Here is a 26,347-nt window from a genome sequence, read left to right as displayed (position 1 = left end):
CCGCCGCTCTCTCTCGCTCCCCCCCCCCGCCGCTCTCTCTCGCTCCCCCCCCTCCCCTCCCCGCCGCTCCCTCTCGCTCCCCCCCCCCGCCGCTCCTTCTTGCTCCCCCCCCCCGCCGCTCCCTCTCGCTCCCCCCCCGCCTCTCTCTCTCTCTCTCTCTCTCTCTCTCTCTCTCTCTCTCTCTCTCTCTCTCTCTCTCTCTCTCTCTCTCTCTCTCTCTCTCTCTCTCGCTCCCCCCCGCCCCCCTCTCCCTCTCGCTCCCCCCCGCCACCCTCTCCCACTCCCCCCCGGCACCCTCTCCCTCGCCCTTTCCCCCCCGCCGCTCTCTCCCACTCCCCCTCGCCGCTCTCTCCCCCTCCCTTCCCCCCCACTGCTCAGTCCATCTCCCCCTCCCTCTCCCCCCGCCGCCCCCTCCCTCCCACCCCTGCCGCCCTCCTCCTCCCCCCTCTCCCTCCCTCTCCCCCACTGCCCTCCTCCTCCCCCCACTCCCTCCCTCTCCCCCACTGCCCTCCTCCTCCCCCCACTCCCTCTCTCTCCCCCCACTGCCCTCCTCCTCCCCCCTCTCCCCGCGCTGCGCTCCTCCTCACCCCACTCCCTCCGTCTCCCCTGCACCCCCACCCCCACCACCCACACCGTCTAGGTCCTGCACGCCCGCCTGCCACTCCAACTCGCTCCCGTCCCTCCTCCCTCTCTCACCCTTCTCCCCCTCCCACACCCTCCTACCCCCTCCCCCTTGCATACCCCAACCCCTTCCCCTCGCCCACACCCCTACCCTTCTGCCAAACCCTACCCCTCGTGCACCCCCTACCCTCACTCACACCCTACCCCTCGTGCACCCCCTACCCCCTCTCCCTCGCGCACCCCCTACCCCCTCTCCCTCGCGCACCCCCTACCCCCTCTCCCTCGCTCGCACCTACCCCCTCTCCCTCGCTCGCACCTACTCCCTCCCGCTCGATCTACCCCCTCTTGCTCGCTCGCACCTACTCCCTCCCGCTCGATCTACCCCCTCTTGCTCGCTCGCACCTACTCCCTCCCGCTCGATCTACCCCCTCTTGCTCGCTCACTCACCTACCTCCTCGTGCTCACTCAGCCCCTACCTCCTCGTGCTCACTCAGCCCCTACCTCCTCGTGCTCACTCAGCCCCTACCTCCTCGTGCTCACTCAGCCCCTACCTCCTCGTGCTCTCTCAGCCCCTACCGTCTCCCACACGCTCACCCCTACCCCCTCTTCCCGCCTCGCCCTCTTCCCGTCTCGCCCTCTTCCCGCCTCGCCCTCTTCCCGCCTCGCCCTCTTCCCGCCTCGCCCTCTTCCCGCCTCGCCCTCTTCCCGCCTCGCCCTCTTCCCGCCTCGCCCTCTTCCCGCCTCGCCCTCTTCCCGCCTCGCCCTCTTCCCGCCTCGCCCTCTTCCCACCGGCTCCCACCAGCCTTGCCGCCTCCCCCCCCCCAGCCTTGCCGCCTCCCCCCCCCAGCCTTCCCGCCGCCTCCCCCCCCCAGCCTTGCCGCCGCCTCCCCCCCCCAGCCTTGCCGCCGCCTCCCCCCCCAGCCTTGCCGCCGCCTCCCCCCCAGCCTTGCCGCCGCCTCCCCCCCCAGCCTTGTTCCCCCCCAGCCTTGCCGCCGCCTCCCCCCCCCCCAGCCTTGCCGCCGCCTCCCCCCCCCCCAGCCTTGCCGCCGCCTCCCCCCCCCCCAGCCTTGCCGCCGCCTCCCCCCCCCCAGCCTTGCCGCCGCCTCCCCCCCCCAGCCTTGCCGCCGCCTCCCCCCCCAGCCTTGCCGCCGCCTCCCCCCCCCAGCCTTGCCGCCGCCTCCCCCCCCAGCCTTGCCGCCTCCCCCCCCAGCCTTGCCGCCGCCTCCCCCCCCCAGCCTTGCCGCCGCCTCCCCCCCCAGCCTTGCCGCCGCCTCCCCCCCCCAGCCTTGCCGCCGCCTCCCCCCCCCAGCCTTGCCGCCGCCTCCCCCCCCCAGCCTTGCCGCCGCCTCCCCCCCCCATCCTTGCCGCCGCCTCCCCCCCCAGCCTTGTTCCCCCCCAGCCTTGCCGCCGCCTCCCCCCCCCCAGCCTTGCCGCCGCCTCCCCCCCCCCCCAGCCTTGCCGCCGCCTCCCCCCCCCCCCAGCCTTGCCGCCGCCTCCCCCTCCCAGCCTTGCCGCCGCCTCCCCCCCCCAGCCTTGCCGCCGCCTCCCCCCCCCAGCCTTGCCGCCGCCTCCCCCCCCCCAGCTTTGCCGCCGCCTTCCCCCCCCCCAGCCTTGCCGCCGCCTCCCCCCCCCCCCAGCCTTGCCGCCGCCTCCCCCCCCCAGCCTTGCCGCCGCCTCCCCCCCCCCCAGCCTTTCCGCCGCCTCCCCCCCCCCCAGCCTTTCCGCCGCCTCTCCCCCCAGCCTTGCCGCCCCAGCCTTGCCGCCGCCTCCCCCCCCAGCCTTGCCGCCGCCTCCCCCCCCAGCCTTGCCGCCGCCTCCCCCCCCAGCCTTGCCGCCGCCTCCCCCCCCAGCCTTGCCGCCGCCTCCCCCCCCCCCCAGCCTTGATGCCGCCTCCCCGCCCCCCCAGCCTTGATGCCGCCTCCCCGCCCCAGCCTTGCCGCCGCCCCCCCCCCCCACCTTGCCGCCGCCTCCCCCCTCTTCCTGCCCCCCCTCCCCCTCTTCGCCCCAGCCCTCTCGCTGCTGCCCACCCCCCGTATGTGCGCCCCTTGTGGGTCCAGGGGTTAGAATAGGCCCTAGGTATTCACGCCTGTGTAAGATGCGATTCTCACGTTTCAGCACTTGTGGTGGTGCCCTGTAGGGTTTGACCACCATTTTCAAAATTTTCGTGAAGAATGAGCCAATTGAGGAAGGGTACCTTACATGGTGCATTGTGTCCATCGTGCTGAGACCTGTTGCAAGGTAATAGACTTGTTTGCTTGGTTGCTCCTGATACCCAGCTTGGTAGCCAGCCCTTTATGGTTGTGCTGCCAAGTACCCTGTTGGTTGTAGCTACCTGACCACACAGGGATTGCTCTGGTGATACCTGCACCGTTAACCTTCCACATACGCCAGGGGTAGATGCCCATCCCCCCTGGGGCATTGGGACTACCAGCAAAGTAGGGCCCCTGGTCGGAGTGGGTGGCATCAGGATGGTTGAAGCATAGTACATCATCTCTCGCTGGTGGTCAAGCACCAGCAGTCTCCAAGCATTCACGGGCTCAATTCATTGCACAGAAGTACGATCCCAAATTGTTCCCCTCCCTGGCAATACCATGGGGGGAATGTCAGGCTAAGCCTGGCAGCAGCTCTTATTGGCCCTGTACCTTGTATGTTTGAGAGCTGAGGGAACATCTTTTAAGATGATGAAGCCTCAGTTTTTTGTTGAGCATTTAGAGGACAAGTTTTGGGAGATGGAGGGCTTGTCCAAACTGAGATCTGGGTCAGTTGTGACAAGCTGGTGGATGTTTCTGTAACCATCACACCCCATAAGAGCTTAAATATGGTCATATTTGTCTTTTGCAGTCCGACGATGAGCTGCGCCAATTTAGAACAGCAGGGTGCACATTTCGTTTGGCGTGTCCACTGGGGTTTGAAGGATAATCTGGTTGCCACCAGTGCCTTCATCTTGTCCTTCAAGGGTGATACATTACCCAAGAAGGTCAATGTGATGGCCTGCTGCTATGATGTAAAACCCTATATCCCCCCGCCAATGCAGTGCTTTAAATGTAGGAAGTTTGGTCATATGTACTACCAGCTTCACATGTCGAGATTGCGACACCCATTGCATCCCAATTCTCCATGTGCCCCGCCTCCCATCTGTGTCAGCTGTGTAGAGCACCATTCGCCTTGCTCACCAGACTGCAAGATTCTCCAGAAAGAAAGGAAAATCGTGGAGTGCAAGATCCTGGACCGACTGACCTATACTGAAGCTAAGAAGAAATTTGAACATCTACATCCTGTACGCATGACATCATCTTATGCCGCCGCTACAACAGTTCTAGCCCCATCAGCTCCGCCAACCCTTGATGGTGGGGGGGCACTTCCCTCCCTGTTACTCCTGCACCACCTATTTCAGGAGCAACACCCCTCCAACCATCGGGAATGTCCGTCCCCACTTCTAAGCTGGAGAAGTGTACATCTTCAGTTGCTCTCGCTAGGAATGGGTCTCTTGGGTATTTCCCTTCCCAGATTTCTGCTAGTGGGAAAGATGACACCCTCCAGTGGCTGAAGAGCCCAAAAGCAGCTGGTCGCAGGGTTTCACACTCATCCTCAGTCCCGGAGACTGAATCAGTCAAGTCCTCCCAGCCAGGGAAACCCAAGGAGCAGCAAGAGAAATCCAAAAGGAAATAACTGTCTGCAATGTATTCTTCGTCCAGATGGTGAAGTACCCCTGAATGTATTAGCTGCACTGATTGATCAACTCCCTAAACCTTACCTACTTTCGGGTGATTTTAACGTCCATAACCCCTTGTGGGGTGGCACCGTGCTTACTGGCCGAGGCAGAGATGTCGAAACTTTACTGTGTCAGTTCAACCTCTGCCTCTTAAATACTGGGGCCACACATTTCAGTGTGGCTCAAGGTAGTTACTCGGACATTGATTTATCAGTTTACAGCCCAGGACTTCTCCCATCTATCCACTGGGGTGCACATGATGACCTGTGTGGTAGTGACCACTTCCCTTGTTCCTGTCACTGCCCCGGCGTCAAGCTCACGTACGCTTGCCCAGATGGACTTTATACAAGGCAGACTGGGAAACTTTCACCTCTGCTGTCACCGTTGAATCTCTCCCACACGGGAACATCAATGTGATGGTTGAGCAGGTGACTACAATCGTTTCTGTGGCAAAAAACGATCCCTTGCTCTTTAGGGTGCCTCCGGCGGTAGACAGTCCCTTGGTGGTTGCCGGAAGTCGCTGAAGCAATTAAGGAGCATTGACGAGCTCTACAGTGGCATAAGCGGCATTCTTCCCTGCAGCACCTCATAGCCTTTAAACGGCTCCGTGCTCGTGTTCACCAACTTATCAAATGACATAAGCAGGAGTGTTGGGAGAGAGATGTCTTGACCATTGGGTGCCATGTGTCACCTTCCAAAGTCTAGGCAAAGATCAAACGTGTTTTCGGGTACCAGATCCCAACAGGTGTTCCTGGTGTTAATATAAATTGCAAACACGATTGCTGAGCACTTTGCTCGAGCTTCTGTGTTGGAGAATTAGCCCCCAGCCTTTCGCTGTCTCAAACGGTGGCTAGAAGGGAAAGTCCTCTCATTTACTACATGCCACAGTGAATCCTATAATGCACAATTTACTGAGTGGGAGCTCCTCAATGCCCTTGCACATTGCCCCAAAACAGCCCCTGGACCAGATCGGATTCACAGTCAAATGATTAAACATCTATCATCTGACTACAAGCGACATCTTCTTGTCATCTTCAACCAGATCTGGTGCGATGGCAACTTTCCATCGCAGTGGCGGGAGAGCAACATTATTCCGGTGCTCAAACCCGGTAAAAACCCACTTGATATGGATAGCTATCGGCCCATCAGCCTCACCAACATTCTTTGTAAGCTGTGTATGGTGTGTTGGCAGTTGGGTGGGGTACTGGAGTCACATGGCCTACTGGCTCCATGTCAGGGCAGCTTCCGCCATGGTCGCTGTACCAATGATAATCTTATGTCCCTAGAGTTTGCCATCTGAACAGCCTTTTCCAGACACCATCACCTGGTTGCCATCTTTTTTGATTTACAAAAAGCGTACGACACAACCTGGTGACATCATATCCTTCCCACATTATATGAGTGGGGTCTCTGAAGCCCACTCCTGATTTTTATCTAGAATTTCCTGTTGCTTCATACTTTCAAAATGATCCCTCCCATAGTTCCCCCCTTATCCAAGAGAATGGGGTCCCGCACGGCTCTGTATTGTCTCTCTGTTTTTAGTGGCCATTAATGGTATAGCAGCAGCTGTAGTGCCATCTGCCTCACCTTCTTTGTATGCAGATTACTTCTGCATTTTATATTGCTCCACTAGTATTGAGTCCATGGTTTCCAGCTTTCGGCCGCAAAGTTGTGTGTTATGCATTGTCGGCGTCATACCATTCATCTGGAATCCGAACTTTACTTTAATGGCGATCCAACTCACTGTAGTGGAGACATATCGATTCTTAGGACTGGTTTTCGACTCCTGATTGACTTGGCTTCCTCTCCTTCGTCAGCTTAAGCGGAATTGCTGGCAGCACCTCAATATCCTCTGCTGCCTGAACACCACCAACTGCTGGCCGGATTGGCCGAGCGGTTCTAGGAGCTTCAGTCTGGAACCGCGCGACTGCTACGGTCGCAAGTTCGAATCTTGCCACGGGCATGGATGTGTGTGATGTCCTTAGGTTAGTTAGGTTTGGGTAGTTCTAAGTTCTAGGAGACTGATGACCTCAGATGTTAAGTCCCATAGTGCTCAGAGCCATTTGAGCCAACACCAACTGGAGTGCAGATCGCTCTACACTGCTACAGCTCTACAGAACCCTTGTTCAATCCAGCCTTGACTATTGGAGTCTGGTTTATGGTTCGGCGGCACCCTCAGCGTTGCGTTTACTCGACCCAGTGCACCACTGTGGTGTTCGCCTTGTGACAGGAGCTTTTAGGACGGGTCCAGTGACCAGCATCCTTGTGGAAGCTGGAGTGCCTCCATTGCAGGTTAGGCGTGCACAACTGCTGGCCAGTTACATAGCACACGTTTGTAGTTCTCCTGTGCATCCGAATCACTGTCTCTTTTTCCCATCCACGGCAGTTCATCTCCCGCATTGGCGGCCCAGTCACGGCTTCCAATTGCAGTTCGTGTCCGATCCCTTCTTTCTGAACTGGAGTCCTTGCCTTTACCAAGTGTATTTGAGGTCCATTCATGTACATTTCCATAGCGTACACCTGGGCCGCAACTTCGCCTGGTTGTTTCGCATGGCCTTAAGGACTCAGTTAACCCCGCGGCTCTCCGCTGCCACTTCCACTCAATTCTTGACAAATACCGAGGCCACGAAGTGGTATACACCAACAGCTTGATGGCTGATGCTCACATCGGATTCGCATATGTCCATGGAGGACATATTGAACAGTATTCCTTGCCCGATGGCTGCAGTGTTTTGACTGCCAAACCTGGTGGCTATATCTCGTGCTCTTGAGCACATCCATTCATGCCCTGGGGAGGCGTTTCTTCTGTGTACTGACTCCTTGATCAGCTTACAAGCTCTTGACCAGTGCTTCTGTCGTCATCCTTTGATAGCGACCATCCAGGAGTCCATCTATGCACTGGAATGGTCGTCTTGTTCAGTGGTGTTTGTCTGGACCCCAGGTCATGTTTGAATCCCAGGCAACGAAATTGCCGACAGGCTGTCCAAACCGGCTACATGGAAACCGCTTATGGAGATTGACTCCTCTGGAAGTGACCTGCTTTCAGTACTATGCCGTAAGGCTTTGCGGCTTTGGGGGACGAAATGGCATAACCTCAGCACGCACAACAAACTGTGTGCCATTAAGGAGACTACGAATGTGTGGCAGTCCTCCATGTGGGCCTCTTGCAAGGACTCTGTGGTTCTCTTCCGGCTCCGCAATGGCCACACTTAGGTGACACACAGCTGCTTCGTGCGCCCTGATGACCCATCTCAGTGTTGGTGCGACACCCGGCTGACAGTGGCCCATATCTCGGTGAGCTGTCCTTTGGCTTCCCTGCGACGGACTCTTCAGTTACCGGACTTGTTGACATTAATTTTAGCTGATAATGCCTCATCAGCTAATTTAGTTTTACGTTTTATATGTTACGGTGGGTGTTATCAAGCTACACAAATTTCAGCGCATGTCCTTTGTCCCTTAGTGTTCTCCACTCTAATGCTTTTTGAGTGGATGTTTTAATGTGTTGCAGAGTGACTGGCAGCTCTCTTGTTTTTACCCCTTCTACTTGTTTCTTGCTTCCCTCCATGTTTTTCTTAACCTGTTTTTGTCCATAGTAGTGTTGGTTGTTGTGTCGTTCTTCTGCTTCTTCCTTTCTTTGTTATTGTGCTGTAGGTCTCCATTCTTTTCATCTCTATATTGTGTAATTATTTTACTGGGAACAACAAACTGATGGCATCTCAGTTTGGTTCCTTCCCCCCTCTTTTTAACCAACCAACCTACCCTCTCTGCCCTGTCCTCCCCTTTACAACGCCCCCTCTCTCGCCGCCCCCGCCAGCTCTCGCCGCCCCCGCCAACTCTCGCCGCCCCCCGCGCCCTCACCCATCTCTCTCTCTCCCCCTCCTCCCTCCCCGTTGTCCCTCTCCCCTCACTATTATTTGTCTTGAGAAGTGTTAATTAACACATGTGTTTTCTTGATTGTCACGGTTCTAGTAAATAAACAAATGATTTTAGGATTGAGAGTGCAGTCAACAGTGGAACTTTTTTGCAGTTTTTATTGGAGTGGTGCTTAGTGTCTACTGAACATTCTTAGCCAATGAGGAATTGACTCTCACTATTTCTGAGAGGGGTCCCACTGAAGGAGAGAGCAACATGTTGTGTGTGGCTTTCAGTCAAAGGCAAGCCTGGTTGGCCGTATTTGTATTGAACTGCTGTGTACTGTACATTTCTGATGGAAAATGTATTGTAATCAGCACATTGTGGACATGGACCTTACGTATGAATGTGCAAATTGTAATGTACCTGAATCAGATGTTTGTTTGCTGGCAGGTTTCCTAATAGACATTTACCAAACAATAAGACATTTCAAAGAATACCTGAATGCCCATGGCACCTTTTCAGTTATCGATCTTACTATCTCATTCGATGCAGAGCTATAATGAATGTTTTTCTTTAGGACAAAATTTTAATTGACATAAATTTGTATTTTTTAACCATTTTATTTAAACATTAAAAATAAAAATGCAGGGTATCAATGAATGTTACATATTTTGCTTTTCACAATGCATCAATATCTGGTACTACCTTTTGAGCACTGCTAATTCAAAGATAGTCTTTTAAACAGAAGTCTGTCAGTGAGCATTTGCTCACATAAGTATGTTGATCCAAACATTGGCATAATCATAGCAGCAGATTTGTAAAGTTTGTAGAAATTTGTCGTGAAGAAAATTGTTATAAAAGTCTGCAAGATTAATTTTAATATTAAACTTGAAATCAATTACCTTTCTCATTGTAGGTCTACAAGTTTTAACTGCAGCTCAGTTTCCACATTACCAACATGAAAATAAAAGTGAAAAGGAATTAAACTTTAAAAAAGACCAGTGTTCACAAGTGCTAGCTGTCTAAACACAAAGGCCCTGAACACAGTCATACATCTGTGACATTAACATGTTCTTGCCCTGCAATGCTAAATTCAGAACTTTCAAATGGCGTATAATGTCACAGAGATGGACCAAAACTGCTATCCACCATTTGTTTTCAATTCAGCACCAGGCTTCCCACTCATGTCCATAAATATATCTATTTCACTCCAAAGTTAAAAAAATCTCTCAAGGCTTTTACCTTCACCCAGCCAGTGTATTTCACAGTGATGTGGCACATCGGCATAAATGTTTTTCTGGTCTTCTAAACAGGGTTTAAACTGGTGATGATTGAGAGCATGACAGCAGATGAAATTTCTTGTATGAGTCACAACATTCATCACTTCTGTCATGTTCACACTTTTAACACAAAAATTCTTATAGTGGAAAATGCAATGCATTGCACAAGTCTCATGTGGAATGGACAACAATTGTAGCATCTCTCATGAAAGAGTTATGAAACAAGTATTTTGGCCAACCATAGCTGTTGCGCCATCTGCGGGCACTGATGTGAGGTTTTTCCATTGTAGACCCATATTTTCAACTCACTTCTGCACCCAAGTGAGATTATTTGGCCCTGCTGTATTGTCTTTCATCAGAACCAAGTCCAGTAATTCTTCTGCGACAATGAGACTACCATCTACTATGCAAATGTAAATCGTCAACTGCACAATGTCAATAATGCCTGTGCACTCGTCCAACTCAATGAAAAGGCAATATTTTTTGCAAGAACCATTACCTTATCTGAAACATTATTAGTTATTTCTTGAATTCTGCAAATGGTTGAATGAGAGAAACTAACTGCCTGAAACTCATGAAGTCTCTCAGGAGCTATTCGCTCAGCTGCGGACACCAAACATGTCTTTATAAGCTCTCCTTCAGTGGATTGATCATTGCTTTGGCAATCTGAAAAGTAGTATGGTAACTTGTTCAATTTGCAGGTGCATTTGCTGAGTGTTCCTCCTGAAAACAAAAATATATTTTTATAGTGAAAGTATTGGGGAAAATTATTAAGGTGTTTATTTCTCTGATTAAATATGATGAATATTTATTTCAGTCACATTACTTAACTCTTTCTTTAATTTTTGCACATCTCCACTTCTCACGCTCTTCGCCGTTGTAGTGTCCATAATCTTTTGCGGAGAAGGTATTGTGATACATTTGTAAATTGAATTTTTCATTGTGTTCAGAACTCTGAAGCACACGAAGCATCTTAATACACCATCACATACCTTGAGCATATAGGCATCCTGCACTGGCATGTTGTAGAATTATGTTGGTGTGTCTGAACTGCACTTTGAAGCTCCTAACACAGCCATCAAGCTGTTTTTTTTTTTTTTTTTAGTGATTTTAAAACAGCTGCTATCTACACTGTGCAGTAAATATATACATTTGCATCCAGCGCTATGCCAAAACCATCTATGGTAATTCCTCTGAAGGAAGTCACTTCCCTGGAGGAACTTTAATTTCTCTTATCTTATCTTTGTGCTCTGTATGCAAAATGTGGGTGGGTGGTTGTAGAATCATTCTGCAGACTACTGCAAATGCCAGTTGTCTAAATTTTCTCAGTAGTGTTTCTCGAAAAGAATTGAGTTCATGAAGCATCTCTGTAATACTTGCGTGTTGATCGAACCCACCAGTAACAAATTTGAAATATGTGGTATCCTTTGCAGATGAACTACACTTTCCTAAAATTCTCCCAGTAAACTGAAGCTGATCCGTCACCTTCTGTACTAGCACCCTTATGTGCTCAGTCTATTTTACATTGCTTTGTGACTTTATGTTTAAATATTTAATTGAGGTATAGTAGTTCTTTTTAAAATTTCAGAAAATGTGCGCATTGGAAGACATCAGAATCACATTGTCACAGAATAATCTTGGAGTCACCAACCTCGTTGCAAGCATCACCTGCATCTGACTCGAGTACACCATATACAGGATCGATTATTTTTTACTTTCTGAAGTAGCCTATGTCCTTCCTAAAAGTTCAAGCCATCTCCGTACCAGATGTCATCAAATTTGGTTCAGCAATGTAGTTGTGAAAATGTAACATACAGGGTAACTTTTGCATTTATAGTATTAGTATGGATAAGAGTGGTACTGTCACACTTCCCTGGACACTCCTAATGATGAACAACCTAATCCATATGCTTGGATCTTCATTAACTTTCTCCAGTGGGGCACCATATCAGATTCCAATGTGGAATCTGGCTATTGCCCTTCATCCATGGTTGACAGGGGATCATATGAGAACGGTGAAAGCTGAGTCTCGCATGAGTAATGCTTTCTGAATCCATGCTGGTTTGTAGACAGAAGCTCTCCCATCTCAAATTTATTATATTCAGACTCAGAATATGTTTAAGAATTTTGCAGCAAACCAAAGTCAAGTACATTGGTCAGTAATTTTGTGAGTCTGTTTTTGTATCCTTCTTATATATAGGAGTCACTTACACTTTTTTCCTATTGCTTGGAAATCTGTGCTGGGCATAAAATTCATGATAAATGCAAGCTAATTGAGGGGCCATTGCTGTAGGGTACTCTATGTGAAACCAAATCGGAATTCCATCCAGACCTGGTGACTTATTTGTTTCAAATTCTTTCAGTTGCTTCTCCATGCAAGGGGGTCAGCACGATGATCAGACAATGGTATGTTTGTGTGATCTCTCAAATGCAAGCTCTGAAATTTAAAAATGAAAATTGTTTTAATATCAGTACAGTTACTGATTCTCCTGGGACGAAAATGTCGTCTGTAATGTTGATCAGAATTTTGACTGCCTCCAGAGGGCTCGCCACTCTTTGGCGGGTTTGTGCTTGGCTACCATTGGGCTCCCACCTTTGCAGCATCTTTTGCCTTCCATGCTGCATGCCTGTCTTGCTATTCCTTTTTCCCTCGCTTGGGAAACATGTCTAGGGTGTTTCTTGGGAATGTGTTCTGCATTTTCAGTAGCTGACATCAGAACAGTCTCACCACTGTTTTTAGTTCCTTTTTTTCTTTCTTCGTTCACCTTCTCCTGTCCTTCCTGTGCTTCAGTGTTTGAGGTTCCTCTTTGTCTTCTTCCTCCCTGTGCACTCCTAAAACCCGGCTCATGTGCCTGACACATAAGAGGTGCCTAGGTAATGCATAATTCCCAACCCCAGGTCAACAGGTAGGGTTTGCACCTACCCCCTGCTACAGCCAGGCCCAGGGAGGGGTGATTGCTTAAGTTGCAACCTTCCCAAATTGCCGATTGGTCCCTCTGTCAGGTGTTCTGGAGATGTGACCTGAGGTGTGAACTATCACCTAAGGCAGCTGTACTCTCATCTAAGGGGGGCCTCAGGTTGAAGGAGTGTGCCATTGAAGATGCTGACAATCGTGGTGGATTTTCCGGCAGTGAGCCAATCATCATCTTCGCACTCAACATACACAAAATGTAAATGGAATGAAGCTCCTGATACATAGACTCTCCCAGCTGCACCACAGTTCTTCATGGTTTCACGTACTGAAGATGGTCAGTCCTTTGCAATGGTAAATCTGTTTCTTATTCACAAATGTGTTGATGCAATTGAAAAAAGTTGATTGCCGGACCTATGAAATCCTGCTGTTGTTTACGCAATGGCACTTTGCTTTTAGAGACTACTACTGATTCTCAAGCACAACTACTGCTTGCCGCTTCGCTCCTCCACGGCTATCCTGTTTGTGTTGAGGCCCATAGAACTCTGAAATTATCCCGTGGTGTTATTTGCACTAGGCTGCTCAATGCTCTGACGAGGCAGAAATCCAAACATATCCCTCTGATGAGGATGTCATTGCAGTCCATTGGGTGATGAGAAACGTAGATGCACCCTTAGTGCCCACATGCACTCCTTGTCTCACTTTTGGCAGATTGGTGCTTCCGTCGAAGATCAAAGCAGGTTATGAAGTTACCACAGGCCGTCCGGAAATTCCAAACCTGATGCGCTGCTATCAGTGTCGTTGTTTCAGCCATACTTGAATGTCCTGTTGACACCCAGCCAAATGTGTAACATGTAGTAGGGATGCACAACGAGGGCAATTGTGTGCCTTCTCTTCCCCACTGTCCCCCCTGCGGGTCCGGGGATTAGAATAGGCCCGAGGTATTCCTGCCTGTCGTAAGAGGCAACTAACAGGAGTCCCTCCCCCTCAAGGGGGTAGTTAGCGCCTGCGTCCAGAGACGGACGGTTCCCCGACCTCTATTTGCGGTCATTTTGCTTTTTCACTTTTCGTTTCTTCCTTCCTTTGGTTGGTTCCTTTCTTTGCTCTTTACCACCTCACTGTCTTCCTAACTCTTTCCCTTGTCTTCTTCTCCTTGCCTTCTCATTGCCTTCTTCTCCTTGCCTTCTCGTTGCCTTCTTCTCCTTGCCTTCTCATTGCCTTCTTCTCCTTGCCTTCTCTGGTCTCCGCCTCGGCGTTTGAGACAGTCTGTCCTCTCTCTCCCTCTCTCTCTCCTTTTTCCTCTTCTTCCTTCCTCCCTGTGCGCGCCTGAAGGCCGACCCACGCGTTCGCACGCGTAGCCGGTGACGGGGTAACGCATAATTCCCCGCCCTGGGTAGACATGTAAGGCACGCACGTACCCCCTGGTAAAGGCCAGGCCCAGGGAGGGGTGATTGCGTGTGCTGATACCTTCTGACCATGCCGATTGGTCCCTCCGTCTGTTTCACAGGAGGTGTGACCTGAGGTGTAAACATTCACCTAAGGCGGGAGTGCCCTCTGAGAGGGTCCCCACAAGGAAGGAGCGCGCCATCGGAGACGCTGGCAATCATGGGGTATTCCTCCGTAATGGATTTCACTCCATCTCTCTCGACTTCTGCCCAAAAACGGAAACTTGACCAGCCACCAGTGACAAAAGTACTACCGCCTGCCCCACAGTTCCTCGTCGTATCTCGCTCTGAGGACGGAAAGGATTTTTCCTCTGTCAACCCTTTCGTTATCCAGAAGGGCGTAGATGCCATAGCCGGATCTGTCAAATCTTGTACCAGGTTGCGTAACGGTACCTTATTACTAGAAACTGAGAGTGCCTTTCAGGCACAAAAACTGCTTCGGGCCACACTCCTGTACACGTTCCCTGTCCGGGTGGAGGCTCACCGAACTTTGAATTCGTCTCGTGGTGTAGTCTATACTAGATCCCTCGACGGATTGACTGACGAGGAGATTCAATCTTTCCTCGCTGAGCGGGGTGTGACGGCTGTCCATAGGGTCATGAAAAAGGTCAACAATGACCTTGTATCGACCCGGACACTTTTCTTGACCTTTGATAGTGTTAAGCTGCCATCGCGCATCAAGGCGGGCTACGAGGTTATTTCTGTTTGCCCCTATGTCCCGACACCTACGCGCTGCTACCAGTGTCAGCATTTCAATCACACACGACAGTCTTGTTCCAATGCGGCTAAATGTGTCACTTGTGGCAGGGATGCCCATGAGGGTGACTGTCCACCTCCGTCTCCTCGTTGTGTGAACTGTCAGGGTGACCATGCTGCATCCTCCCGCGACTGTCCTGTCTATAAGGACGAACGCTGTATCCAAGAAATTCGGGTCAAAAAGAAAGTGTCCACCTCGGCTGCTCGCAAGCTATTGGCTAATAGGAAGCCCACGCTGCTCCCAGCGGGGAAATACAGTACTGTCCTCGCCTCTCCTCAGACTACCAGGGAGGTGGCAACCCAGACATGCGATCTGACCTTCAGCACCACGGTTGTCCGTTCGGCCAGTGCTAAGATCGCGCGGTCGACGTCTCCTCTTCCTCCCGTCACCCCACAGACACCGGCCCCTTCTTCAGCTTCTGCTAAGATGAAGACCCAGAAGACAGATGCACGGGCCTTCAAGAAGGAACCGTCCCGTGCCGACTTCCTACGTACCTCGACCTCCCAGCCTTCGACCGGTACTTCCACCAAACGACCTTCCAAGAAGGCTCATAGGAAGCACAGTTCTCCTTCTCCGCCACGGCGCATTTCTTCTCCTGCGCCACCCAGCGGTTGCCGCCCCAGGCCGTCATCCGTTTCGCCTGGCCGCACCGCTGGTAGCCGCACATCTGGCCGTTCACCGGCGGAGGAAGCTCCCCCTCCCGGCCATCTTACCAAGATGGCTGATGAACGTATAGACCCAATGGACGATGACTGTCCGCCTACTGATAGCGGCGGCAGTGCTCGCTCGAAGCCAGGCCCTCAGCGGCCTTCGAGGTGACCCCTTCTTTCGTCTTCCTTTTCTTCTTACGATGGCACTTATTCACTGGAATATTCGCAGCATTCGCTCCAACTGAGAGGACTTGAAGTTGCTGCTCCGCTTGCACCGTCTGCTCGTCGTAGCCCTCCAGGAAACGAAGCTACGCCCATGCGATCAAATTGCCTTGGCACACTACACCTCTGTGCGTTTTGACCTACCCCCTGTGGTAGGTATTCCGGCTCATGGAGGGGTTATGTTGCTGGTCCGGGATGATATTTACTACGATCCCATCACATTGCACACCGGCCTGCAGGCAGTTGCCATCCAAATTACTCTCCCCGCTTTTACATTTTCCATTTGTACCGTCTACACTCCATCGTCATCTGCCGTTACCAGGGCAGACATGATGCAGCTTATTGCTCAGCTACCTGCCCCATTTTTGTTAAGTGGAGACTTCAATGCCCACCATCCCCTTTGGGGCTCTCCGGCATCCTGCCCGAGGGGCTCCCTGTTAGCAGACCTTTTCAACCAGCTCAATCTTGTCTGGGTCAATACTGGCGCCCCTACTTTTCTTTCGGACACATCTCACACCTATTCCCAACTTGCATGCCGGTTTGAGTGGTATGCACTTCCTGTGTGTTATCCATCTCCTGCAGCATACCCCCTCTCCGTGCTCATCTAGTTGGACCATCTCCAAAGCAGACTGGGGGCTCTTCTCTTCCAGGGCGACCTTTCAGGATCAAACCTTCACAAGCTGCGATCGTCAGGTCGCACACCTCACGGAAGTCATTCTCACTGCTGCTGAATATTCCATCCCTCACCCTACTTCTTCTCCACGTCGCGTACCGGTCCCCTGGTGGACCGCAGCATGTAGAGACACTTTACGTGCTCGTCAACGTGCTTTACGCACCTTTAAACGCCACTCTACAGTGGCGAATTGTATCACTTACAAACAATTACGTGCACAGTGTCGTCGTATTATTAAAGAAAGCAAGAAAGCCAGCTGGGCTGCTTTCACAAGCACCTTCAACAGTTTTACTCCTTCTTCTGTTGTCTGGGGTAGCCTGCGCCGGCTATCTGGCACTAAGGTCCACTCACCAATTTCTGGCTTGACGGTCACGAATGACGTCCTTGTGGCCCCTGAGGATGTCTCCAATGGCTTCGGCCGCTTTTTCGCAGAGGTTTCGAGCTCCGCTCATTACCACCCTGCCTTCCTCCCCCGCAAACAGGCAGAGGAGGCTAGGCCACCTAACTTCCGCTCCTCGAATCGTGAAAGTTATAATGCCCCATTCACCATGCGGGAACTCGAAAACGCACTTGGCCGATCACGGTCCTCCGCTCCAGGGCCTGATTCTATTCATATTCAGATGCTGAAGAACCTTTCTCCTGCGGGTAAAGGTTTTCTTCTTCATACTTACAATCGCATCTGGATTGAGGGACATGTTCCCACATGCTGGCGCGAGTCTATTGTTGTCCCGATTCCTAAGCCGGGGAAGGACAAGCACTTGCCTTCCAGTTATCGACCCATCTCGCTTACCAGCTGTGTCTGTAAAGTGATGGAGCGAATGGTTAACTCTCGATTGGTTTGGCTGCTCGAGTCTTGACGCCTACTTACCAATGTACAATGTGGATTTCGTAGGCGCCACTCTGCTGTTGACCATCTGGTTACCTTGTCGACCTTCATTATGAATAACTTCTTGCGGAAGCGCCCGACCGCAGCTGTGTTCTTTGATTTGGAGAAGGCTTACGACACCTGTTGGAGGGCGGGCATTCTCCGCACCATGCATACATGGGGCCTTCGCGGTCGCCTCCCTCTTTTTATTCGTTCCTTTTTAATGGATCGACAGTTCAGGGTACGTGTGGGTTCTGTCCTGTCAGACACCTTTCGCCAGGAGAATGGGGTGCCACAGGGCTCAGTTTTGAGCATTGCTCTCTTCGCCATAGCGATCAATCCAATAATGGATTGCCTCCCAGCTGATGTATCAGGCTCCCTTTTCGTGGACGATTTTACCATCTATTGCAGCGCGCAGTGTACACGTGTCCTGGAGCGCTGTCTTCAGCGTTCTCTTGACCGTCTTTACTCCTGGAGTGTCGCCAATGGCTTCCGTGTTTCTGCCGAGAAGACGGTCTGTATTAACTTCTGGCGCTACAAAGAGTTTCTCCCACTGTCGTTACGACTCGGTCCCGTTGCTCTCCCAATCGTGGAGACAACAAAATTTTTAGGTCTTACATTTGACAGGAAACTTAGCTGGTCTCCACATGCGTCATATTTGGCTGCCCGTTGTACCCGTTCTTTAAATGTCCTCCGTGTTCTCAGTGGTATGTCGTGGGGAGCGGATCGAACCCTCCTACTTCGTCTATATCGGTCGATCGTCCGCTCCAAGCTGGATTATGGGAGCTTCGTATACTCCTCTGCACGGCCATCCATCTTACGCTGCCTCAACTCCATACAACATCGGGGTTTACGACTTGCGATCGGAGCGTTTTATACTAGTCCCGTAGAGTGTCTTCATGCTGACGCTGGCGAATTGCCACTCACCTACCGGCGTGATATACTGCTTTGTCGGTATGCCTGTCGGCTACTGTCAATGCCCGACCACCCGTCTTATCGTTCCTTTTTTGACGACTCTCTCGACCGTCAATACGGGTTGTATGTCTCTGCCCTGCTACCCCCTGGAGTTCGCTTTCATCGCCTCCTTCAACACCTTAATTTTTCACTCCCTGCAACCTTTCGAGTGGGCGAGAGCCACACTCCACCTTGGCTCCAGGCTCAGGTCCGCGTTCACCTTGACCTCAGCTTGCTCCCAAAAGAGGTTACCCCCGGTTCGGTCTACCACTCCCGTTTTGTTGAACTTCGTTCGAAGTTCATCAATATGACCTTCATTTATACAGATGGCTCAAAGACCAATGACGGGGTTGGGTGTTCTTTTATTGTCGGGGCACAAAGTTTCAAATACCGGCTCCATGGCCATTGTTCGGTCTTCACAGCTGAGCTCTTTGCCCTCTACCAGGCTGTTCTTTACATCTGCCGCCACCGACATTCTGCTTATGTCATCTGCTCCGATTCCCTGAGCGCCATCCAGAGCCTCAGTGATCCGTATCCGGTTCACCCTTTCGTGCACCGGATCCAGCGCTCTCTTCAGCAGCTTGTGGACGTCGGTTCTCCGGTTAGCTTTATGTGGGTCCCTGGCCATGTCGGTATCCCTGGGAACGAAGCTGCAGATGCCGCGGCCAAGGCTGCGGTCCTCCAGCCTCGGACAGCTTCTTGTTGTGTCCCTTCGTCGGATTGTAGCAGGGTCATTTGTCGGCGCATTTTATCGCTGTGGCATGTCGATTGGGCTGCACTTACAGACAACAAGCTTCGGGCCTTGAAACCTCTTCCCGCGGTTTGGACGTCCTCCTCCCGCCCTTCTCGGCGGGAGGAGGTCGTTTTGGCCCGGTTACGCATTGGACACTGCCGGTTCAGCCATCGCCATCTGCTGACGGCTGCGCCGGCGCCGTTCTGCCCATGTGGGCAATTGCTGACGGTCCGCCACATTTTAATGTCCTGTCCGGATTTTAACACACTGCGTCTTGATCTTAACCTGCCATGTACTCTAGATGCCATTTTAGCGGATGACCCACGAGCAGCTGCTCGCGTTCTTCGTTTTATCAATTTTACAAACCTCTCTAAGGACATTTGATGATGCTGTTTTTTAATCCTATGCCTGTCAGTCTGTCTTTTATCGTGTTTTCCCTTTTAGTTGTTGTTTTAAACTTGTGCCTCGCGGTGCATTCTTAATGTAGTCAGGGCGCTAATGACCATTGAAGTTGTGCGCCCTAAAACCACAAAAAAAAAAAAAAAAAAAAAAATATTCCCCACTGTATCAACTGCAATGGCTACCATGCTGCCTCCTCTTGAGATTTCCCGTGTATCTTGATGAACAGGCTGTCCAGGAGATCCAGGTAAAGGAAAAAGTGTCTTACCTGGTAACTCATAAGTTATATTGGCTAGTTGCAAACCCTGCGTTCTACCATCCAGCACTTACAGTAATGTTCTTGCTACATTTTGCTCAATGAAGGACATGGCCATGCAGACATGTGACCTCAAATTCAGCACCGTGGTTGTAAAATTGCCCGGTGTCATGGCAGCATCCGCATCTCCTCCTCCAGCTGTGCAACAAGCCACCAGACTTTCGCCTCATGGGGGTGATGTCACCTGCTACACAACTGGTAGGGCAGAAAGGACAGAAGGAATACCGCTGTGAAGACTTCCTATGTCTCCCCCCCCCCCCCTCTCCCCCCCTCCCACTGGCCAACAAATGACTGAGTCTTTCTCTGCCAACTGGAAAGGCTTCAAAGAATCAAACAAAGGCAAATGGTCTTCTCCTTCACCATCTCGGAGATCCTCTTCAATGGTGTCACCACGTGATATGTCACCGTTGCGCACCGCCAATTGTTTTGCTGCCCTGAACTTTATAGACCAACTGAAGGAGAATTCCCAACGTCTCTGTGGGTCTCATGGTGCAGGATCCTCCACCTTCTATACTCTGTAGCAGTGAGTCTTCGAAGGCTGGCACTTTGAGGCCACCAAGGTGACACCCCTTCATTTTTTTCTCTCCTTCCCTTTCCCTGTCATGACTTTCCTCCAAAGGAATGTTCACGGCCTTCCATCCAACAAAGAGGACTTATGGCTGCTCTTTGATTCCCAGTGTCCGCTTGTTCTCTGCCTCCAAGAAACAAAATTGCGCCCGCACGATTTCTTTGAGCTCCCGCATTTCTTCCCAGTCTGCTTTGACCTTTCCCCCCGAAGATGGCATTCCATCTCATGGGGAGTCATACTGCTCATCCAGGATGACATTCATAGTCAACCCATTTCCCTGACTACCTGGCTTCAAGTTGTTGCAGTCTGCATTTTCCTTCCTCACCTGACCTTTTTCCTTTGTACCATTTACTTCGCTCTGTCATTCGAGGTCACCAGGGTAGACTTCCTCCAAATTACTGGGCAGCTACCTCACCCCTTTCTGCTGCTCGATGACTGTAATGTGCACCATCCCCTTTGGGGTTCTCTCAGAAGAGTTGCCCTTTCAGCTGGCCTTCTCAGTCAACTTTAACCTCATCTGCCTTAACATGGGAGTCACCCATGTTTCTTTCAAACTCCACGTACACTTATTCCCATTTGGACCTATCCTTCTGCACTGCCCAGCTTGCCGATCATCTCGAGTGATCTGTTCTCTCTGACACATACTCAAGCGACCATTTCCCGTGTACTATCTGTTTGCTGACTCCTACCCCACGTACGTGCACACTCAAATGGTAGCTTTCTAAAACCAACTGGAGGCTTTACTCCTCCTTGGCGAACTTTGACGAACAACATTTCCCCATTTGTGATGACCAGGTGGAATATCTTACAACCATTATCCTTACCGCCACAGAACATTCCATCCCTCACACTTCGTCTTTACTGCACCATGTAATGGTCCCTCAGTGAACTGAGGCGTGCCGCGACGCAATTCGCGCGTGGAGATGTGCTCCCGACATTTGTAACCATCATCCTGCGATGGAAAACTGCATTCGTTATAAACAGTTGTGTGCACAGTGTCGTCGCGGTCATCGTGATAGCAAAAAAGCTAGCTGGATTTTATTTACTAGCTCTTTCGACAGTTCCACTCCTTCTTCCGTTGTGTGGGCAAACCTCCAACGGCTCTCTGGGACCAAGGTCCATTCCCCAATTTTCGGCCTGACAGTAGCAGACAATGTCATAGTGGACCCTACTGCTATCTCCAATACCTTGAGCTGCCATTTTGTGCAAATTTTGAGCTCCTCCCACAATCAGCCCGCCTTCCTCTATCGGAAACAAGCGGAGGAGGCTCGGGCGATACCCTTCTCTTCTCAGAATCATGAGTGCTACAATGTCGCCTTAACTACGAAGGAGCTAGATCATCCTCTCACTTCATCCCAATCCTCCACCCCAGGGCCAGACGATGTTCACTTTCAGATGTTGCAACACCTTTCTCTTATGGGCAGGTATCTTCTGTTTCATACATACAACTGCATCTGGCCAGAGGGTGTGTTTCCCAGACCATGGTGTGAACCCACTGTCATACCCATACCTAAGCCTGGTAAGGACAAACACCTTCCTTCTAGCAGCCGCCCCATTTCTTTCACCAGCTGTGTATGCAAGGTGATGGAACATATGATTCATGCTTGGCTGGTATGATGGCTCAGCCTTGCAATTTACTAACCACTGCACAGTGTGGATTTCGAGTGTGTTGTTCTGCAGTTGACCATCTTGTCACTTTGTCCACCCATATTATGAATGGTTTTATGCGGAAATCTCAGATTGTGGCCATGTTTTCTGATTTGGAGAAAGCCTACGATACCTGCTGGAGGACTGGTATCCTCTGCACTCTCTACATGCCGGGCTTCCATGCCTGCCTGCCCCATTTCCGTCAGGAATTTTTAAAAGACCGACTTGTCAAGGTACGTGTAGGTTCTGCATTGTCAGACACCTTTATCCAGGAAAATAGTGTGCCTCAGGGTTCCATCCTGTGTGTCATCCTCTTTGCTGTCGCCAGTAACCCTATTATGGCCTGTCTCCCACCAGGTATCTCCTGCTTCCTTTTCATTGACGATTTTGCCATCTATTGCAGTTCTCCACTGACCTGTCTCATTGAGCTTCGTCTTCAGCTATGTCTTGATCATATTTACTCATGGAGCATTGACAGAGGCTTTCATTTTCACTGGCAAAACCGTTTGAATCAATTTCTGGCAGTGCAATTGGTTTCTTCCACCGTCTTTACATCTTGGGCCTGTTGCTCTTCCATTCATTGAAAGTACGAAATTCCTAGGGCTGACGCTCAATAGTAAACTTTCTTGGTCCTCCCATATGTCTTACCTGGCAGCCTGCTGTACGCAGTCCCTCAGTGTCCTAAGTATCCTCTGTGGTATTTCCTGGAGAGTAGATCAAACCACCCTCCTCCATTTGTACTGGTCCCTTGTCCGTTGGAAACTATACTATGGGTGTTTCATTTGTGCATCTGCACATCAATCCCTCTTATGCCGTCTCATTCTGTACACCATCATGGCATCCGTTTGGCGACTGGTGCCTTTTATACTAGTCGGGCTGAGATTCTGTACGCAGAAGCTGCCGAACTACCTCTGTCTGACCACCATGACTTTCTCCTCAGCAGATATGCATGCCATTTATCTGCCATGTGTGGCTACCCATCATACACCTCCTCCTTAGATGACTCCTTTGATCGTCAGTATGGGGCACATCCCTCTTCTCTGTTACCTCCTGGAGTTCGCTTTCGGCTGTTGCTCAGGCAGCTTAACTTCACGCTGCCTTCCACTTTCCTGATGGGTATGAACCCTTCACCACCTTGGCTTCGTGTGGCGGTTCATGCTCACCTTGGCCATCATTTGCTTCCTAAGGACACTACTCCTGCCTTGCTCTATCGCCTTCACTTTCACGACCTTCACACAGAACTTCGCAGAGTACCTTTGTATACACTAATGGCTCTCGGACTGATCATGGTGTCGGGTGTGCCTTCGTCATTGGCACTGACATATTTTGATATCGGCTTCTGGAACACTGCTTAGTATTTACAGCAGAGCTCTTTGCCCTGTATCAGGCCATGCTGTACCTCCGGTGACACAGGCTTTTCAATTGTGTCATCTACTCATTGTGTCTCAGTGCCCTACAAAGCCTTTGTGTGCTGTACACGATACATCCCTTAGTGCAACTGGTCCAGGAAAGCTGTTACTTGCCAACTCTTGATGGAGTCCCTGTTATGTGTATGTGGATTCCAGTTCGTGTCGGTCTGACAGGAAACGAGGCTGCTGCCAAGGTTGCAGTCCCCGTACCTCAGCCGACTAGTTCTAATATTTCCTCTAATGATGTCTGTGTTGCCGCCTGTCAATAGGTCATGTCACTTTGGCATCACCGCTGGTCCTCCCTTCATGGGAACAAGCTCCGGGGAATTAAACCTCTCCCAGCAGTTTGGACGACCTGCTCTTGGCCCTCTCGCCATGAGAAAATCGTTTTAGCTAGGACACTGTGTTCTTAGCCATCACCATTTGTTAAGTGGTGCTCCCCCATCACTTTGTGCTCAGTGCCATCAACCTTTGACGGTCCGCCATTTCCTGATGGAATGCCCTTTTTTTAAATACTTACATTCTCATTTGTGTTTGTCATTTGAGTTATTGGCCGTTTTAACGAACTATGCGTGGGCTGTCGGCTGCATTGTACTTTTTATCTGTCATAGCAATACAGTGAAGGACATTTAATCATTAGTTCAGGACCTCTTTTTCTCTATGGCATATTTTATAGACCTTTGTCCACATCCCTGTTTTTAGCTGTCTTCCCCCTTCGTTTTTAACTCCTCTCTTTGTCTTCATGTTCTACAGTTGTGACTTGGACGTGTATGACACTAGTTGTTTTTGTGCCCTAAAACAAAACAAAACAAACAGAATTGTGTCTGTGGTCACTAACTCTGGTTTCATTTGCAGCTCTAATGTTTTAAACTGCTTTTGAGATGAGGTAAATATGGTTGGGGTTGGGAGCCTCCCACCACATGCTAGACCCGGATGAGGGATGGGTGATTTAATTTTTTAATCCCATAGTCAACAACAAAATTTTTTTGTTAATTATGTTATGTCATGGCATCTTTCAGTTACTACTATAGTCAGACCCAAAGATCAGTGTCATTGTACAGTAAAACAAGCAGCTGCAGTAGACATTTCAAAGTAGGTTTTATTTTGCATTGACACTGAATTTTGTTTCTGATTCTGGCAATACTTGAAACACATCTGTTTGATCAGCTGCTGAATGTGTATGACATGCTGAACCATAGGCATATCAATAAAAATAGCATATTAGTTTTAAAATTAGAAATAGGATAAAGTTTTGCCCAAGCTGGGTGTCAAATTTGTTGAAATATGACCAAAAGCATATGTGGAGAGCAATTTATCAGCATCGTTGAAACTTTTTAAAGTTGTTTCTAGTGCCAGTTTAAAACTGTGGCTGAAGCATCAGTCAACCAGAATGAACTTGGTGATTATAACTTTGGAAACTGATGGACCTCCGTCATAAAAGATGAAGTTGATTTCTTTTGCCAGAAAGTTTGTAGCCAGTGTTTCCTAGGATGTAAAAGGAGTTATTTTTATTTATTACCTCAGCTGGATGAAAATGTTTGAGAAGAGGCCTGGAGTGAATATAGTGTAGTGGTAAAGCAAAGGGATTTGAAATACAAATTGTTAGAACACTAATCTGATTTACAAGATTTTGTACCCTCTGACTTCCACCTTTTTCCACATGTAAGAAATTTGTGTCTGGATAACATTGTGAACCCATTAGTTATGTTTTAGTGTCAGCTGATGTAGTTTGCAAGGCATTCAGAAGTTCATGTCAGGGATGAAATATGTTCATTAGAAAAACATTGATCTGAGTGCAGTGCCTTTTGATATAATGGATTTTACACACATGTAGTATGTGGACAGTAATAGATGGCATCGAATCTCCATGCACAGGTCATGTTAGTCTTGTAGATTAGAAGGAGGGGGCTACTGAATTCTGAGCTTCATTCCTTTCTTCTTGCTTGAAAAGAGATTTGATGTATTACATGTGTCTGAGCACAATGTATGTTGATACAGATGAGGAAGAAAGTGTTCATTCAACATAGCATATAATAATGATAATATATGATGTTCTTTCTAGAATCTTTTAAGGATAGGTTTTCAAATAATTTGGCATACCAAATAAAGCGTGACAGTACATTAATAGTATCAGAAGAAAAATTTGCATTAGAAATCAATAAAATTGCAAAGTGACTGAGTGGCTGGCCACTGCTTACCTTTAGGAGGTGAAATTCCAGTACTGCCGATTAACACATTTAAAAGTGATCTTGATTTTTGTTTCTCCTTGTCCCCTCTACAGGTGGGTTCCTCCCATGCATGGGTCTGAGTGACCTGTTTCTCCTTTCTGACCGTCCCCAACCTACCCTGCTTTCCTTCTTGAGGAAAGAACTAATAGTTCCAAAGGCTAGGAACAGATGTTTGCTTTTGCTTTTTCATTCTTCACTGTTTCTACCTCATTTTTGTATCAGCCTTTACATGATTTGTTTTTGAAATGGCCATTTGGAGTGTAATGGCAAACACAATTTTTCTTATATTTATGTACCCTTACTTGTAGATATTGTTTCTGTGTTTTATGTATTAAGGATGGAAATATATTTGTTGAATTATAGACAGCAAGGGCCATTGGAAGTCAGTTACATTTGTGTTAATCATTATTTTTGTATTTCTCTTTTCTTTTCCAGATGGATTATTCAGATGGATGGTGCACAAGGTACACTATATGAGGGCGAGCAGTTCCAACTCCAGTTCAAATTTAGTTCAAAATACCCCTTTGACTCACCAGAGGTACTTAACATTCGGGTTCTTTTTCTAAATATGACATTCATAACCTTGATTTAAACACTTTAAAGGCTAATATTTGCAAAGATTTCAAGATCAAGAAGGAATGTGAAAAATTGATTTATATAAAATACAGTTAATAACAACAAAGGTCACCAATTACAGTGTCAGAGACAATATGTAATTGTTGTCAGTAAGTTGGTTTAACTTTCATGAGAAATCTTCACTTAACATCAGTACAGAAGTACAATAAAATAATTTTATTTATTATTAATGCCCATCAGGCTGGAAGGAAGCTGTAGTAAGGTCAACTAGAACACATGAAAATAAATACTTAGTTCATTGATTTGGAACTGCAAGTTCCTTTCTAAGAGGGTGGATCAGACCTAATGTGCATGGAAGATGGAGATAAAGAGCAGTTCAGTCAGGACAGTGACTGACTAGTCAATTCTTCCTTATTGCAGAAAAATACAGTAGTAAAAGCAGTGAAATCAACAACACAAGACACTGTCATTAGAGGTGTGAATTGTCCTATCACAAAATCTTTACTTTATGTATGGTATATAAAGT

General features: G+C 49.5%; 1 protein-coding gene across 6 annotated transcripts in view; it reads left to right on the top strand.

The window, feature by feature from the left end:
- The window catches only part of LOC124787724 (ubiquitin-conjugating enzyme E2 W), a 143,004-nt gene that overhangs the window by 19,838 nt on the left and 96,819 nt on the right, over positions 1 to 26,347 (top strand). For all 6 annotated transcript variants that reach the window (XM_047254571.1, XM_047254573.1, XM_047254572.1 and 3 more), the window contains exon 3: positions 25,681 to 25,783. In XM_047254571.1, coding sequence (XP_047110527.1) covers positions 25,681 to 25,783 — 103 coding nt within the window. The remainder of the gene's footprint in view (positions 1 to 25,680; positions 25,784 to 26,347) is intronic.

This window comes from Schistocerca piceifrons, chromosome 3 (assembly GCF_021461385.2).
Source record: "Schistocerca piceifrons isolate TAMUIC-IGC-003096 chromosome 3, iqSchPice1.1, whole genome shotgun sequence".
NCBI classification, from domain to species: domain Eukaryota; kingdom Metazoa; phylum Arthropoda; class Insecta; order Orthoptera; family Acrididae; genus Schistocerca; species Schistocerca piceifrons.
The sequence above is the reverse complement of the archived record's forward strand: the minus strand, read 5'-3'. Positions and strand labels throughout refer to the sequence as shown.